This window comes from Nanorana parkeri, unplaced genomic scaffold (genome assembly GCF_000935625.1).
Source record: "Nanorana parkeri isolate BGI_ZX_2015 unplaced genomic scaffold, ASM93562v1 scaffold156, whole genome shotgun sequence".
Classification (NCBI taxonomy): Eukaryota; Metazoa; Chordata; class Amphibia; order Anura; family Dicroglossidae; genus Nanorana; species Nanorana parkeri.
The window spans coordinates 100,774-118,710 of NW_017306424.1; the positions used below are offsets into that span (position 1 = coordinate 100,774).

The 17,937-nt window shown below is 42.5% G+C and overlaps 1 protein-coding gene across 1 annotated transcript in view; it reads left to right on the forward strand.

Moving 5' to 3' along the window:
* The window catches only part of C9 (complement C9), a 37,399-nt gene that overhangs the window by 10,137 nt on the left and 9,325 nt on the right, over window positions 1-17,937 (forward strand). The window contains exons 3-9 of the mRNA XM_018554386.1: window positions 3,719-3,876; window positions 6,121-6,214; window positions 6,330-6,474; window positions 8,024-8,171; window positions 11,618-11,756; window positions 14,169-14,498; window positions 16,607-16,847. Coding sequence (XP_018409888.1) covers window positions 3,719-3,876; window positions 6,121-6,214; window positions 6,330-6,474; window positions 8,024-8,171; window positions 11,618-11,756; window positions 14,169-14,498; window positions 16,607-16,847 — 1,255 coding nt within the window. The remainder of the gene's footprint in view (window positions 1-3,718; window positions 3,877-6,120; window positions 6,215-6,329; window positions 6,475-8,023; window positions 8,172-11,617; window positions 11,757-14,168; window positions 14,499-16,606; window positions 16,848-17,937) is intronic.

Sequence of the window (17,937 nt, forward strand, 5' to 3'; positions counted from 1 at the left end):
AACACTGAAGATGGGTCGTGGATGGGTCTTTATGCATGACAATGAATCAAAACACACTGCCAAGGCAACAAAGCAGTGGCTCAAGAAGAAGCACATTAAGGTCATGGAGTGGCCTAGCCAGTCTCCAGACCTTAATCCTATAGAAAGTTTATGGAGGGAGATGAAACTTCGAGTTGCCAAGCGACAGCCAAGAGACCTTAAGGATTTAGAGAATATCTGTAAAGAAGAGTGGACCAAAATCCCTCATGAGGAGGTAGCTGTGTGGGTATAAATTGTTTGAGAAAGTGATAGTTCAGTGGTCAGGTTGAGGAGGGATAGGCTTCCCTGAAGAGAAGAGTCTTTAGGGATCACCTAAAGGCAGTCAGAGTAGGAGACAGATGGACAGGTTGGGGCAAGGAGTTGGATAGGATAAACTCTAGAGAAGTCCTGCAGACAAGCATGGGAAGAGTTGACAAGAAAGCTAGAGAGCAGGAGTTCTTGGGAGGAGTGGAGACAAGGACAAGGTTGGAGATATATCAGGGGCAGAGTTGTGGATGGCTTTGTAAATGGTTGTTAATATTTTGAATTTTATCCTTTGAGCGATTGGAAGCCAGTGGAGGGATTAGCAGAGGGGGGCGGGGGATATAAGCCAGTACAGGGATTGGCAGAGGGGAGTAGCTGAAACTGAGCAGTTGGTTAGGTGGATGAGGAGGGAGTTGTAATAGTCAAGACGAGAGATAACAAGTGAGTGGATGAGCAGCTTTGTGGTTTTATTGGTGAGGAAGGGGCGTATTTTGGAGATGTTATGAAGGTGAAGGCGGCAGGATTTGAATAGAGATTGGATGTTGGGTAGAAAGGTGAGGTCCGAGTTAAGGATGACACCTAGAACCTTGGCATGGGGGGAGGGAGGGATAGTTGTGTTATCAATCTCAATGGAAAGGTTGGGGGAAGGTACAGGGGCGGGAGGGAATACCATGAGCTCAGTTTTTGAAAAATTGAGTTTTAAGAAGTGTTGTGACATCCAGACCGATATGTCAGTTAGTAAATTAGTGACACGCAAGGGCACGGAGGGGTGAGTTCTGGAGTGGAGAGACATGTTCGAGTGTCATCGGTGTACAGATGGTATTGAAAGCCATGCAAGGTTATCAATTGACCAACGGAGGAGGTGTAGATATAAAAGAGAAAAGGGTCCAAGGACAGAGCCTTGGGGGACCCTGTAGAATAGGATTTTTAATATATTAATTTGTGTTAAAGATGTAGGGTGGAAGAAGTCAAAAGATAAAATTTACTTCCGTTCTTGCATAAAACTCAAAAATGTGTTTAATTACAGAGATACAAATGATTACAAGATAATTGGCATAAAACAAAATATATAAAGTTATGTAGATGCTTTAAGAAGTTCTTGTAAGAGCTTAAAGTATTTGTATGTGTGTCTGACTCATGTGTCTGCATGTAAGAATGCTTCAGAATGTGAATAGGTCCCTCTTTCCTTTGTGTGCATGTCCCACCCTTCTCTGGGACATTTTGGTGTACGTTTAATAAACTGTGATAAAACTAGCTTTATCACGAGTTAACTTTACTCAGCAGATCTCTTTGTTTTTCTCGGCTGCACAGAGGCTGTTTAATAACCTGCGAAAAGAAAAATTATCACATGAAACAGCTGTAAGACAAGTTCCTGTATCTTTGCTCAGTGCTTCTGGAGAAAAAGGCCTTTATCACCAGGTCTGACAGGGTGCTAAATCAAGGGTACTTTGCACAATACTTATCCAGTGATAAAGCTGTTCTCTACTTTTCTCCCTTTATTAAACAGGTACATTCCCATTACTTTGTGTGTACTTATCACCAGGATCAGAAGAGGTGAGATATTTCAGTTCCTACCTGACTTATCACGGGTTATTAAACAGCATTTTCTAGACTTTTCACTTTGCTAAGGTGAGAAAAGCCTTCTCACTGCTTATCACACTCTTTCACAGTTTATTAAACGTACACCATAGACTTTAACTGAAATCTTAAAACTCTTAGACTACTGGTAGGAATGAGGGGGGATGGGGGGAAAGAAATGCCCCTACCTTTTCCCTCATTTTAACTACAAGTTCAAATGCATTCAACTATCATATAAACCATATAATGTTGCAAGTATCAATATTTATACATAATTCAATATTCTTTCTTTTATGAATAACTTAATCAAGAAATATTACAGTAAAGAAATATAATTCATAGTTTGTAAACACTTCATAAACTTTGATTTAGAATATTCTACAAAGCAACTCTCACACTGTTTCCCTAAGTAATTAGGAATGTGGGAGGTTCTAGCCATCTCTACCATCATGATTGTTGAATAACATATGTGCAGCAAATACGTCTTTCTAGACAACTAAAACCATGGACTTTTATCATTCAGATTGCTTATATTCCTTAACTGAACAAATGACTATATAGAAAATCAATCATCACTTATGTTCTTCACATTCATACATGATCCCTATATGAATAATACCCTCTAACGGACCCCTACAGAAAGAGGATGAGGAGGGGAGAAGTTAGATTTGTAGGTGACACTAAAGAATAGATAGGTAGGAAGAGAACCATGAGAGAGCAGAGTCTTGGAGGCCAAGGGAGTGGAGTTTTTTGAGGAGCATTGGGTGGCCAACTGTGTCAGAAGCAGCAGAAAGGTCTAATAGCAAGAGTAAGGCGTAGTGGCAATTGGTTTTAGAAGTTAATGAGTCATTACTGAGTTTTAGGAGGGCAGTTTCAGTGGAGTATTAGGGGCGAAAGCCAGAATGTAAGGGGTCGAGGAGGTTGTCATCAGTGAGGTGGCCGCTCAGGCGGTTGTAGATTAGGCGTTCTAGGAGTTTGGTGGTGAATGGGAGTAAGAAGATTGGTGGGGTCCAGTGAGGGTTTTTTGGGTATCGGGGTGACCAGTGCATGTTTTAGAGGAGAGGGAAAGATGCCAGTAGAGGGGGAAACATTGAAAATGTGAGTAAGAGTGTGTAGGATAAAGCAAGAGGGTGACCGAAGTAGTGGTGAGGGAACCTGGCTATTTTTTATTACCTGGTATACTTGGCATCACTGCTGGTCATGCGCTCACTATTCAAAAAGACTCATGAGGAATCAGTGTGGGACAGGTTTATCACTGGAAGCCATCAAAAGTTGATTCTCTCTTACTTTATTCGGAAAAATACATGTTTCTGTCTTTGTTGTTGGAGATTTTCCCTCTCTTCCTGTCTGGTGAAATTATTGTTACAGTCTTACAGATAAACTAAGTGAAGGAGAAACTTTCTAGCAGAGCAGTAAAAAAAGTTCTGATTCTTTCCAAAACAAATCCCTCAAATGGGCAGCTAGTAGGCCACTCTGTCACTAGGCATTTCATTATAGGATGGTGCAGTAATTGTGCAAGTTCACTACCAGGAAATGGAGAAATTGAATGAGTGCCACAGGAGAGGCACATGTGTAGGTAAGTGGTATGTCCTGGGAGTTTGTACTGTGCGCTGCGTTACTCTTATGGCTGTTTAGTATTTCCTCCATCCACCAGGTTGGATATAAGTAGCGCTATGTCTAATATAACTTATTGCAAGGACAGATGAGTATTTTTGGCCCACTGCCACATGTACCATTGCATTGCATCACTCACTAGAAGCGAAATCCATTTACAAATATTGCAGGTGTTGAAATACAATTGGCAAGGTTTACAACTGGAGTGGCCCTCATGACATCCAACTCTCTGTTTATCTTTCAGTTATTGAGTAACAACAACAAACAGATAAATAGCAGAATTCTTCAGCTTGTCTCCAGTATCCTCTTCCTAGCCACCATGGTTACACATCTTCCTCTCCTGGGACTCATCTCAGTGCTATGTACGATACATTGGCCAGCTTCGGTATCAGGGAATGTAAGGTAAGCAGATTAGTTTCAATCTCTCCTTCACTATGCTTTGTTCTTTTTCAGGCAATGGAGGAGGGGGGGAAAATGGTGCATATTTATGTAAGCAGTGCCTGTGTGACTAACAATCTCCTCCACAGAAGACTAGCAGCAGATAAAGACCAAGTTAGTCATTTGGGAGGCTCATAAAGAGGAGATTTTCTTGACATGATCATTCTCAGCCAGATGAAGTGAAGATCTCATGTCTATAGTGGCGAACAGATACCTAGGTCTAGGAACTCTTGTGGGAAAGGTCAATCAATAGGGCCAGATTTTTATCACTGGGGCCTATAGGCACACAACTTTTTTCTAAGGAAGCACCTTTTTCACATACCAGGCAAACAAGAAAACGATCTATTGAGATGGCTGTTTCTACTAATAATGAGAAAACAAAATACAACACGGGAAATCCAATTCTTTGCATCTACTGCATATAGATGCATGCCAACTGTGCCAAAAGCTGCCCTGTCAATTAGGCAGGTTACAAAGTTCTCACCTTAGGAAAGACACAGCAGTGTCTGTCTCTGCCTTTCACCTCCTGCTTTGACCCTGTAGGACCAACCTTGCAAATTTATGAGTACAGTCAGGTCAGCCCTGTAGTTTAATGTATAAGAGTACACTTAGGACTTGTGCTGATGAACAAATGCAGACTTCTTTCAGGTACACTTATCTTGCATTAAAGATGCGTTTGGGGCGCTTTGGAGTTTTTTATGAGCCGCTTTATTTCTAAACCGCTTTGAGCTGCTTTTGCAGTCCCGTGTAAAGAAGCCCTTATTTTGTCAATTTGTTGGGTTATGAATGTTTTTTTTCTATGGGTTGTCCTACATATTTTCATTCAGTTGTTGATGGTTTTCCTAATGCATACATCCCAACCTTCTAAAATCAGAGGGACACGTAAAGCACTAAGTATGTAGGTAAAAGACATACCCTTGCCATGTCCCAAGATACACGGACTATGAAAAATTAATCAGCAAAAAATTATTGCTTTAACCCAAAAGTAAATTTTTTCCCCACTGCATTTCATTTACACCAAATGCAATCATTTAGTTTTTGAAATAAAAGTTTTAGAGTAATACCACAGAGGAAAGAGAGATTTGTTTTTTAAAGTGGGGCATTGCCTTAAAATAAAAGATAGTTGTGAGCTATGCCATTGTATCTGCAAGTTGTGGGTATTGTGTATCTATTGTTCTTTCATTCTGGTAAAATGTGATTTCTGATATTATGTACTGAATAGCCATTGCCTTAAGCTCAGTTTTGGTAAATTTGCTTCTTTTTGAAACCATATTGCCAGACCAACTTTACTGTGTAATTTTTCACACATGTTATTCTATGCATATGAGTATGTGAGCAGGGGATGGGGTCCATCATTTTTTTGTTATTTATCTTAACTTTGTTACTATCACAAGAGGGTTGACATGTCCCATATGTGGCATATAGGACATACCAGGATCTCTTTATAGAGACATCAGGGGTCTTCATAGTCTCATGCTCAGCAGTGGACATCAGGACATATTCTTAAGGCTTTTTTGTGATCTTGAAAGCCACTTGATCACTTCCATATCACTGTAAAAATGTACCCATCACCCTGCCTCATGATTCCCAGGTTCATATGCTTTTCCTTGGAGCCCAGAGATCATGAGACAGGGGTGGTAGTTTACATTTACAGTTATGTAAAAGTGTTTGTGAGGCTTTACAACCACCTAAAACACTTCTGCCAAAAAGCCTGCAGCCTGCTGAATAATTAAAAAACAAGGTCACTGCTGAGCTTATTTACTACCTGTTACTGCCCACCATAGTGCTTACGTTGGTGGCAGTAACAGGGTTAAAGGGAAATTTCAGCGTTTGTTCAGTGATCACATAATTTGACTTATTGTCATAATGTCTAATTCTGAATAATATTTATTTAACTTTTACATGCCTGATGTAACATATTTCCATAACTGCATTACATGTATAAATACTCTTCTTAGTGTCTATGGCTATCTGTATTTCAATGCAGTCATGCAACATTCAGAATCAACACCTTCTAGGATAGAAATCCATCCACATTGATGTCAGTCATTCAGCACTGACAGATAGATGCACCCATGTATATTTTAAATGATATTGTTCAAAAAACAGATGTTTTAAATATGGAAGTGACACCCAAACACATACCACTCTCTTTAAAAAGATGTGTATGTTGGTGTAGGCAAATTACTGATAATGTTCTTCTTTTAGGCCTCTAAGAGAAACTGGTGCCCCACCACCAATAGACTGCCTGCTGAGCTCCTGGGGCGAATGGACTGAGTGTGAGCCATGTACAAAACAAAGGGTAATTGTTTTTGTTAATTCTGAGCAGTAACTAAAGTACATGACAAACTCACTGATGTGTGATTGCCTGACTAACAAAACCTGAAGGTGCTCACTGAGGATTCCTATCTCTTTAGTATCGCTCTCGGAGTATTGTGAAGTTTGGCCAGTTTGGTGGGAAACCTTGTCTGAGCAATTTAGGAGAAGTCAAGCAATGTGTATCGGATAAACACTGCGAGGAGAAACCAATCGACTGTGGCAACGATTTCCAGTGCGAAAATGGTAAAATACATGTTGTTAGCTTTTCAGGGATACAATTACATAGTATTTGAGGTTGAATAAAGACATTAGTCCATCAAGTCCAACCTATTAGGATCTCATTCTAGGAGTACCCGTACCCCTGTATATTACGGTCCCTTAAGGTTTCCTTATATTGACTATGCATATTACACATATTTTATGACATATTGTATGCCTTTTTCAAAAACAACTGTGGTAAAGAAAACTTTGGGTACAAAAAAAAGGAAGGCTGTCATTCCTGACTCCCCCTCTACACTTACCAGTTATTGTCTTTCTTAATGATCCTTTGTCTTCAAAACCAACTGAGCCACTGGCCCTGAATGAGTATGACTTTCCATCTACATGCTCCAGGCAAGTAGTATTTGCCAAAGGAAATCAGAAGGTGGAGTTGTGCAAATCATTGTTTTTCGCCCCTTCCGCTAGATGTACATACAGAACTACTGAAGAAGTACAGTGCAAATATAGCCCAATATTATAAAGCCATTTATTAGGCTACTCCATACAGCTGTTTGGCCATCATCACAGCAGAGTATGGAAACCATGACTTCTGTGGTGTGGGGCTTGTGACCTATCGAGACTTCATGGCTTGTCCTTGAGGCTTTAATGTGCTGGAACACACTAAGGTGGGTGCCCAAAAATCCCAAGTGTGTACAGAGTCAAGAATCATGGCAGTGTGACCACATTAATGTTGGAATATTCAAAATATTTAACAAGCCACAGTGTGACTCATACCTCTGAGTGAACACTGATGATGGCCAAATAGCCTGAAGCAGCTGGATACAGTGGTTCTGTATCTGGCCTGTATTGGGCCAATGGGGCGTAAAGCAAAGATTTGACTGACTCCACCCACTGTCCTGAAATGAGTAATAATCCTCTCATCTTTGGGATATGTGATGCAATGAGACACGTGAATACCTTCTGTTTTAAGAAGACTTTACTGTGCTATGCAGTGATTCGGTTGTACCCCCTCTTAGAGTTTTGTACTTACCTGTCCCCACTCCGCTGCACAGGCATGGTTCGAGCATTTTTTTTGCGGGTGCTCTGCCAGTGCCAGGAGTTTAAGTGGGCTGATACCAATCCCAAATTCCATGTTCTAATAAAAACAGCAGGGGAAAGGAATGCAGGTGCTCCCCTAGCCCCACTCCTGTCACTGAGATCTTCACTGTCAGCCTCTTCTTCAAGTCTGCTGTGGCTCCTCTTCTTCAAGTCTGCTGTGGCTCCTCTTCTTCAAGTCTGCTGTGGCTCCTCTTATCCATGCATGCCCCACAATTTCCTTTCTATTCTATGGAGAGTGTGTACTTTGCTTACCCCTGGCAATGGGAATAAATTATATGTTCGGAATGTCTATAAGTTGCCTTTTCCTGTTCAATGTTTTGATAAATCTGTTATTAAATTAAGTCTCTGTATACCCGGCACAAGGTAATCATGTTTTAGAACAGCACTTCTGGAACAACGCATAATTAGAAAATGTAACATGGTAATATAGTACTTATTACAATGTCATTTTCCCCCCTCTTGTTTACATTTACAGGAAGGTGTATAAAGCAGAGGCTGAAGTGTAATGTTGACAATGACTGTGGTGATTTTTCTGATGAAGAGTGTGAGGACAGAGACCCCAAACCTGTCTGTCGTCCTGATGTCCTGGAACTGTCTGAGCCAGCCAGAACATCAGGAAGCGGGTATGTAATGACATACGAATAGCCCTCCAGCAATGTTAAAGGAGAGTTATGAGGGGAGTAATTTTCACTCGGCCTCATAATCTGTGCTGACCTATGACAATGAAACTGTCACAGGTCGGCTCAGTAGATCGGGAAGTGATCGAACACATACCGGCGCTCGCTCACTTCTGTCACTCACGCAGCTGGGTGGATCCAGACAGAATTGTCGTGATCCTTTCCGGCTGCGGCGTCTCAGTGTACTCAGTGTACCGCGATCTGTAGCTCGCGGTATACTGAACTTTGGGTGACCGGAGGATGCTAGTTTGTGTCCTCCCGTTACCCTTAGGAGAACTATGGGGAAAAGCCCTAACCCCATAGTTCTCCTTTAAATGTTGTAACGGCACCCCTGTCTCTTTATGGTAATTAGGCTAATTATTAAGGAACCTCCTGATAAGCAACCAGCCCAATAGCAGGTCTACATTGTGGATGAATATCCAGGTTTCCACATCACCTGTTGCTCTTATTTTTGTTGGTTGGCTACCAACAATATGACATTCAAGAAAGGATTGTGAATTTTTCAGCTAAGAGGCAAACAAAACCAAGTGGACCTTTTGTGGTAGGGACAGATTTCTCTAGGCTTAACAAAGTCCAACACACGAAATATCCCATGGTGCCGTGGTAATTGGTGGCCATAGGAAAAGGATAGTGTTGTCTTATCAGGACACTGTCACAAGATATTGATGGTGGCTGCCATTACTGAACTTTCCAACGAGAATGCTAATTCCCTCATTGTCATTCCGCTAATTGGACTTCAGTGCTGTTTGAATAGCTGACCCGGAACAGGTACAAAGATAAGTGGGCACTTTTTTGGCAATCATGTCAAGCATTCTTGTTCCAGGACTGGGACTGAAGACCTGTATCTCAGGACAGAGTCTCTTTAAAGAAGGCATGAATTGGAAACAATGTACAAGTACTTTATGAACTGAACAAGATGACTTCTACTCTATAATAAACACCAATAGTTTTTCTCAATCAGCTTCCTTAAACAAATGAGCACAACACATTAACCACTATTCTTTTCATTTAGTCTTACAAAATCTTAGGCATCAATGGAAGTTGGTGCTGGAACACTTTTCTCTACCCAGGGGCATTGTGTCACCCAGAGCAGCCACTGGGTGACACCTCGCTGGGACGTGATAGCGCAAGGGCGTGATGTCGTCAGCACGCATGTGCATGATAGCATCATGCGCGCTTACCTGTTGGCAGGAGAGGACGTACACCCAGCAGGAAAAGTTACGTTGCCGGGTCCCCTCCTCTCTCATGCAACTGTCGGGCTCTCGGTCCTTCATGGAGTGTCCTCTGTGCCACTAATCAGTTTAGTTACCCTCCTTGCACTCTCTCCAGGTCCACAACATTCTTTTTGTGAACACTGAACTTGGACTTCTGCCGCAGTTAAAGGAGAACTATGGGGTCAGTGTTTTTCCCCATAGTTCTCCTTAGGGTAACGGGAGGACACAAACTAGCGTCCTCCCGTTACCCTAAGCTCAGTATACCGCGAGCTGTACTGAGACGCCGCAGCCGGAGTGGATCCCGACTTAGATGACGGGATCCGCCCAGCTGTGTGAGTGACAGCTGGCTCTGCCTATCTAGAGGCAGAGCCAGCTGTACCCGCCCCCTCCCCCGTCCGTTCCGCCAGTCAGCGCTGGCAGATCGGAGCAGGGAGAGGGGAATCCAGCCCCTCCCCCTGTCACGGCAGAGAGCCGTGACAGGATCGAGAGGCGAGCGAACCCGGTATGTGTTCGCTCACATCCCAAACTACTATGCGGCCTGTGACAGTCTCATTGTCACAGGTCGGCTAGAACTATGAGGTGAGTGAAAAGCACTCACCTCATAGTTCTCCTTTGAGACTAAAGTAGAACTTCGGGCAAAATAAAAAATTACACGTATGACACATCAGTTTTTTGGTATTTTGTCCCTGTAACTTAGGGGGTTATTCACTATTGAGCCGAGGGATACAGCCGTAGCTTCGGCTGATCCTTCGGCTCTCTTCGGCCGCCCGAGCCTTTTTGTTCAGTTGAACCGAAGGGCTGCTGTACGGGCTATTCACAATAGCCCGTACAGCAGCCGAAGGTGGCCGATCGGCTCAGCCAAGCCAAAGGCATATGCTTTGGCTCGTCTGAGCTGAAGTGACAGCCGAAGCAGGGCTAACAAGCTGCCTAAGGGCCGGCCGTTCGCCCCGCAAATGACAGCTAGGCGGAACCAATAATCTCACGGCTCGCTCCGCCCAGTTGTAATGACATATCACGTCCCCAAATGACCTGGGGATGCTGATCTGTCATTAAACAATAACAACTGGGCGAGCTGTCATGACCACCTCTGCACAGTTGTTATTCATTGGCCAGGACCTGCTAGAAGACTCTAGCAGGTGCCGGCCAATAGGAAACAGTTGGGCGAAGATAGCTGTCACCGCTAGTTCCGCCCAATAGTTTTTTTTTTCTTTTCTTTAAAATATCTTTATTTATTTTTTTATTTGACTATTTGTTTACATTTTTTAAATATTTTTCCAACTATTTTTTTTGTTCTTTCTTTTCACTTATTTTCTATTCCTGTACCTGCGTGGTACCGAGAAGATTAGCCGAGCCAAATGGCGCTCTGTGGTATTCGGCTATTCAAACACTGCTGTTTGGCCCCTATGAGAATAGAGGCGAGCGAAAGGGAGTGAGCTGCCGGAGCTTCGGCTCAGCCGATCCAGATGTTGGATCAGCTGAGTTGAAGTCCTTCTGCACTTCGGCTCAGCCGAACATGCAGAGCATGTTCGGCTGACCAAAGGCAGCTGATGTAGGGCTGAAATCGGCCGTACTGAGCCTGAGTGAATAGCCGAGCGTCATTTGGCTCTGTTCACTTCGGTTTGGTTATTCACTCGGCTGCCTTCGGCTCCTACGTGAATAACCCCCTAATTGTTTTAAAATGAGCAATGTTCAAAACAGAAAAAAATCGCTTTTTAATTGTTTTGTTATGTCTTTCCGTCTATAATTTACATCAGCTGAGTCGAAGTCCTTCTGCACTTTGGCCCAGCCAAACATGCAGAGCATGTTCGGCTGACCGGAGGCAGCCGATGTACGTCAAACAGCATTCGGCAGAATAGTCAAACAGCATTCGGCTCACTTCAGTTCGGCTGGGTTATTCACTCGGCTGCCTTCGGCAGCTTTGTGAATAACCCCCATAGTCTTATTAACTGCTTTTCTAACCAGTAAATCCATTGATTTTCCACTTTCCATCAGCAGGGTGACATGCCTGACGACATGTTCTTGTCTTAGAAATGTTTTAGGCCAGGTGAGGTGTTTCAATGTAAAGTAAACTCTAGTTGCAGATAATCATCACTACTTGTATTTCTGTTTATTGATGCAGTGTTTATTTCGCTAGAGGAAGGCGAAAGTTCAACATTGTATTTTATATATTTCTTTCAGAATCAATATTCTTGGAATGGACACAAGGGCAAACCCTTTTGACAATGAAAATTTTAATGGACTTTGTAGTCGAGTCCGTGATAGTTCCACAAGAACATATTATCGCTTGCCATGGAATTCCGCAAGTTTTATTTATCGGGTAAGGAGAAGGCATATATACTAATTAATACCCCCCTCTCCCTGTTAAGTGCCTGATGCTGTCTTTAGTTTATATCTGCAAGGTTTGCTTCCCACCCAGGCACTGCTGGTCAATGGGCAGCATTCTTTCATGCCCAGGACCCTGCAGTGACTGATAGAGCTTAGTTTTTCAGAATAGAGGTCATGTTTTAGAGCGAGGGCTTCATACGTTTCTTAGGAGCATACACGATGGGACACGTGGTACATTATTTTATGCATGTGCTCGCTCGTGGAAACCCCATAGAGTATATGTGGACAACTCACCCTGATTAAAGGATAAGCTCACCTTTTGCATCACCTTTTGCAAAAATTTATGAAATGCATAATTAATAATATATAAAAAAATACTTTGGATTTACTGCAGTTTGAAGTCGAGCTGTTCTTCCCCCATCTCTCCTAACTGAAACTCCGTGCCTCTGTACAAGCTCTGTCCAGGGCTGCCATCAGGGGGGTATGGCCGATACTCATGTAAGGGGCCTGGGCAGCCTGGGACCCTTACATGAGTATCGGCCGCTGGTGACAGGCGAGGAGGAGGCCTGGCCCTAGCTGTGCTGGTTTCCAGCATTGCCAATCCAGCTGTATCGTTGCAGGCTGGGGCCCCATCGGCGCCGCTACTCGATTGACTGTGTTACGTACCGTGGTGCGGGCCCGAAGTGATAAGAAGGACCTCCCTTGCGGTTCCGTCTGTGGACCCCTGAGGTGCAAGAGCAGCACGGTGGTGACGGTATAGAATCCTGGGTGCCAACTGAGCGTGGTGCTACACTGGAGAATACCAAGAATGGTCAGGAGCAAGCCAGGTCAGGAGCCAGACAAACTTGGCCTTTAAGGTCAGTTAAAGGGAAATTATAATGCCTGTGAATCAATATTATTTTAATGTGTGTTTAAACAGTAACTCTATCTTTCTGACCATGTTTCATGTTATACCCATATTAATTGTCACCTCACACAAGCTAGATACACAGCACTCCCCAACTCCCCCCCCCAATGGCTTCCCCTGTTACCTGAATACTGGACTCCTTCTCCCACAGGATCCAGATATTTTTTGAATTTGCCATGAATGTGTGGCTCTGCCCCTGTAATATATATTGTTGGTTTTGAAGCTGTATAATCATTCATGCCCGACCTGAAGAAGGACCAGTTTCGATCTGAAACCATTGTATTTTTTGATATGTGGATGTCACAGATAAATTCTGCTTTCATTGCTGCAGATGGACTTTTTGGATTATATATATATATATATATATAAATCCCTAATTATATATATATATATATATTACACATACAGTGTATATAAATATATTTGCTTTATGTTCAGTCTTTGTTTTACAAATAAACCTGTATTACATGGCAAACAATTTCCAGATCACTATGGGTTATTTAAAGAGAAACCACAACAGAAGCTACAAAGCCATAAAGAAGGAGGATCATTGTGTGGGGAGCAGAACTGCTCCATCTCATTCAGTTGTGTGTAACTTTTAGCTTGAGCTTCTGTGCTCTGTAAACGACAGGCTTTTTATAACAAAAGACACGCAGAAAGTGGAAAACTTAGAAAAAGGAGCAAAAAAATTACACCTGCAGGCTGGATATCCTCATTCGGTATTCTTATGCAGTATTCAATATTTACTTGACTTAAAACGTAGGTTATATTTTTACTTCTGACCTTAATAACTAAAGAAAGAAAATATGCACATAATGATTGTAGCAGGAAGGATGACCTTTGCTGATCGCACTGCTGTAGATCAGTGCTTCTTAAAGTGTGGGTCGCGACCCCATATGGGGTCCCGCAAGTGAACAGGGGGGTCACGATCCGAGATCTGCTGTAGATGATATCAGTGAAGGCTGCGCTAGGAATTATGTGAGTGAATGTTACCAGCTGCAACAAAACCTCGGTGAAAACACCTAAAAAACAAAATAGCTACAGTGTTGCGCTAGGCTCCAGATACCCTTCCTTGAAAAAAAAATATATTGACAAATGACTTTTCTATGCTGCATGTTCTTGCATAAATACAGAATATTTAAAACGTCAACAAAAAACTTTGACCGTGAAAACATAAATCAAACAAATCCTTTTGTTATATCCATAATAACATTGATAATAGTCCAATGCTGTAGATGGACTAAGCGTGGAGGGTGTTGGACCTCTGCAGAGAGACCACTGATTTCACAAAGAGAGCAAGGGTCCTGCTCTACAGCATGCTTAGGCTACGGCTGCTTTGTAAAGAAAATCAACTGTAAGACTTGACATACCTATTGCTTTGATGTACCTGGAATGTATTTAGCAGATTCAAACTGAAAGTTCATTTCGGCTTTGTTTGCAGTTTGTATTCCCAAACATATTGTAATTTTCCTTTTACTATTTCTCTAATATCCCCAGACTGTAGCTGACAAGTCTTTCACATCAGAAACGTACTCTGACTCTGCTTCTGTGGTGGAAAAGGTTTTGACGGAGAGCACAGAAAGCTTTGAGGCATCATTGTCCTTCAAACTCACGCCAACTGAACTAAACAAAAATGGTGGTGACAAAAACGCTGCAGGAGATAAGGCTGTTGCCGAGAGTGTTGGAGTAGATAAGGGTGCTGTCAAAGAGGCTGGAGCAGGTCAAGATGGTGGCCAAGGTGGCCAAATTTCCGTTGGTGGAGAAATTGGAATCAATAAGACAAAAAAAGAAAGTATTACACAGCTCAAGGAGTACAAATTAGATCAGGTAAGACACATCAATATTACAAGAGAGTCATCTGCCTTCCAGGCCCTCCATGTAGTAACAATCAGCCTGCGGAACATATAAATTGCCCATGTCCTGCTGCCACAGAGTAAGCAACGTCAGGAACAGGGTCATGCATGTGTTCAGTGGACGGATGTATGTTTGCGCGTAGGAAGAACTGTGAATTAATATTTTGTCGCGAACAAAGTTGTATGTAAAACAGTGAAAACCAGGTGACCCCAACACAAGTTACTGTGTACAATCTTTTCACTAAAAACTTTGTATAACTGCTGCAAATGCCATGCAAGAAAAAATACTCTCCCATTCCACCCCCTGTACATTTCTTACATACAAAAAAGGCCCTTTTTCTTGCCTGAATCTGAAGTCATGTGGCAGGTCAAGTCCCAGGTGTACCGTGGAAGGATCTGACCTCCAGTGTCCACATTTCCAGACAGTAAAACTCTTCCTGGTGACTTGGGCGCTGGCCATTGGCTGCTATAACCCAGAAGTGTCCATCACAGCATGGCTTGACCATTGATGGTGTAAGACACACCATGCTGGGCCTCCACTCAGAGATTTAACTCACAATCATCCATGCTGTTAATATCCGGTTTTCTTTGCATCTTTGGGGCTGCACTTTCTCCCTCACTTACCTTTTAAACAACATGACTCCTCCGAAGGCATGCCCCAAATACTCTATGCCTGCTAAATAAGTCCATCACAGGGTCCTCAAAGGATCCTGAAACATTCCAGCATGACTTCCAGATGAGCAGCGGAGACACAAGACCAGTTGGCCTTAATGCGCAAGGAAAACTTTTTTTTTTACCATTTTTATTTGTAGAGCATTAAAAAGACCTTATTTTGAAAAAATACAGGAGGTGCCATTGTCATCTCATTCTGAAATTGCTAGACCCATGGCTTTAAGGATTACCCTCTGGCGTCAAAAGGAGGGTTGCTACCTGAATGGTATTTCACTGTCCTGGATGAAAATGGGATTTGTTGCTAAAGGTATTCATAAAAACAGATTAAGGTGGGTTTTTGTTTTACAATGAAAAAGTGGCAATCTTATTTCTGAGTCAATGATCATGTAGGCAAATTGATTATTCTAAAGTTACTCTGACTTCACTTCTTGCTTGATTATTCAGGGCCTATGACTCAACACATTTATATCGTGCCTCTATAGTTTCCCAACTGCCCCAGTCTGCCATAGCAGCACCTAAGAAGCAGAGGAGGAATGGACTTCGGGGGTGGTACCCACCCGGGGCTGTACTAATAAGAAACATTTGGCTGGTGTCTCAGAGTGGAGATAATTAACTTTTTTGACAAAAATCAGAGCAGAACCTGCAGTCACAGTATTATATAGAAACCTACACCCACCAGAGTGCCTAGCAGAGGGCTGTCTTCCAGCACCAACTTCCTTTGCAGCTCCGAGATGTCATGTGAACGATGCAAAGGAAGACAATGCTGAAGGTGTATCACAATAAACCACAACCTATGCGAACACCCAAATTTCACTAAGGCCAACAACCAACACAACATCATGTCATGGCATGGCATCATGCCAATGGCAATGTAGTCGTGATGGGTGACTTCAATTACCCAGACATAAATTGGGCCAATGGAACTTCGGAAACCTTTAGTAGTAAAGCTGCCCACATAAATCTACACCTACCATGAAAAGAATAGTTGGTTTTGTTTGTCCCCCAGTCCAAAGTTTCCTAGTAATCCTCAACTAACATGTGACTATGCACTTCCCCCTTCCCATGTGACACCATCTGGGCCTATTGATTGGATGCTTAGGTACCAAACACTGCACTGAAGGAAGCCGGAAAGAGATGTGGGGGTGGCAATACCCCCATACCTGGAAGTAACAGTTTATCAACATGTTGAAGCAACATAAATGGAGAGTACGTGCAAACTTCTTGTGGTGCTCCATATTAAATGATCTGCCCAATCCAAACAAAATACAGGTTTGCTCCCGTCATGGCTTATGGCAGAATGAAGAACCATGGATGTACACCACTGACGCTCTGCTCCAGCATTATGTCTGTTACCAGATTACACATGTGTTATTTAATATCCATTAACAAAACATCTGTTTTTCTTTACAGAACAAGAAATTCTTGCGGATATCAGGAAATGTAGAGCTGGCAATGTTTCAGATGAGGACTCGGGGTTCTGTTCTGTCCCAAACTTTTATTGATGATGTGAACAACCTGCCATCTTTTTATGAAAAGGCAGAATATTTTTCCATTCTGGAAATGTACGGCACCCATTTCGCAGTCGCTGGAAGCGTTGGTGGCAAATATGACCTTGTCTATGTACTGGATTCTACAGTTTTAAAAACAAAAGGTAAGAGTCATTCTAAAGCTGACTATAGACCTACATTCCATAAGCCAGAAAAGCTCAGGAGAGATGGTGATTGGGCAGGTTAAAAAGCCTTGTCCAATCACTATTGCATACCCCAAGATAAACCAGTACTTGAAGGGTGTATGCATGTGCCTCCCTCTTCCATGCTCCATAGCATAAACCCAACACACAGACATCTAGGTAATAGGGGCCCGGTCATAATACAATGTTGCATTAAATGGCAAAGCAATGCATTTACAAAATGCAGCAGTGATGCAGTGCACCACAATGCACATCGTGTAATGCAATTCATTACAAAAATATATTAGGATCGAAATTTTCAGCATTGGAGCCCATTTGGAATCAATGCTCTGCAATGCACCTCAAAGTGCGTTATGGCACATGTATTTCAATGCATCAAACAGGCCCTAAAGGAGCCAATGGAAAAACAAACAGGTTACAACCTGAATATCTGATTCAGCAGTCTCTTTTAAATTTACAAACACATACATATTGCAAAAAATAAATGTAATGGATTCTTTAGGTAGTCCTTCATACTTCATAATGTAGATGTCATAGTTGCTAATTTGTAAACCTCTTTACAGCTATATGAGAGTTTTACCCTTCCTTTCTGGTGAAAACTTTTTTAGCAGGACAGGAAGTGAGGGAAAATCTGCAGCAGGGAGACACAGACAGAAAAATAATGACAAGGGTTCTAACTTTTGGGTCCAGTGTTAGGTGCATATCTGAAACGTTCTGCAGCCCTAACAAGCCTTGCGTTTCTACAACCCAGGTTATGCTACATAACCCAGCTGATGTGATCAGTGCTGATCCTTAAGGTGCCCATACACCTTACGATTATCGTACGATAATCGTATGCGATCGACTTTTCATACGGCAATCGTAACGTGAATAGAGTGCCCGACCGATAGTACTGTACAATCGTACGACTTTTGACGGTCAAGCATGTATGAAAACTTTGGTCGATCGTACGATGTTCGCATGGTTGGTGGCGTTTCCGTCCGTCAGTCGTACGATTAACACTGCTCATGCGCAAACTAAAATAATTGCGGTCAATTACAGCAAGTCGTCC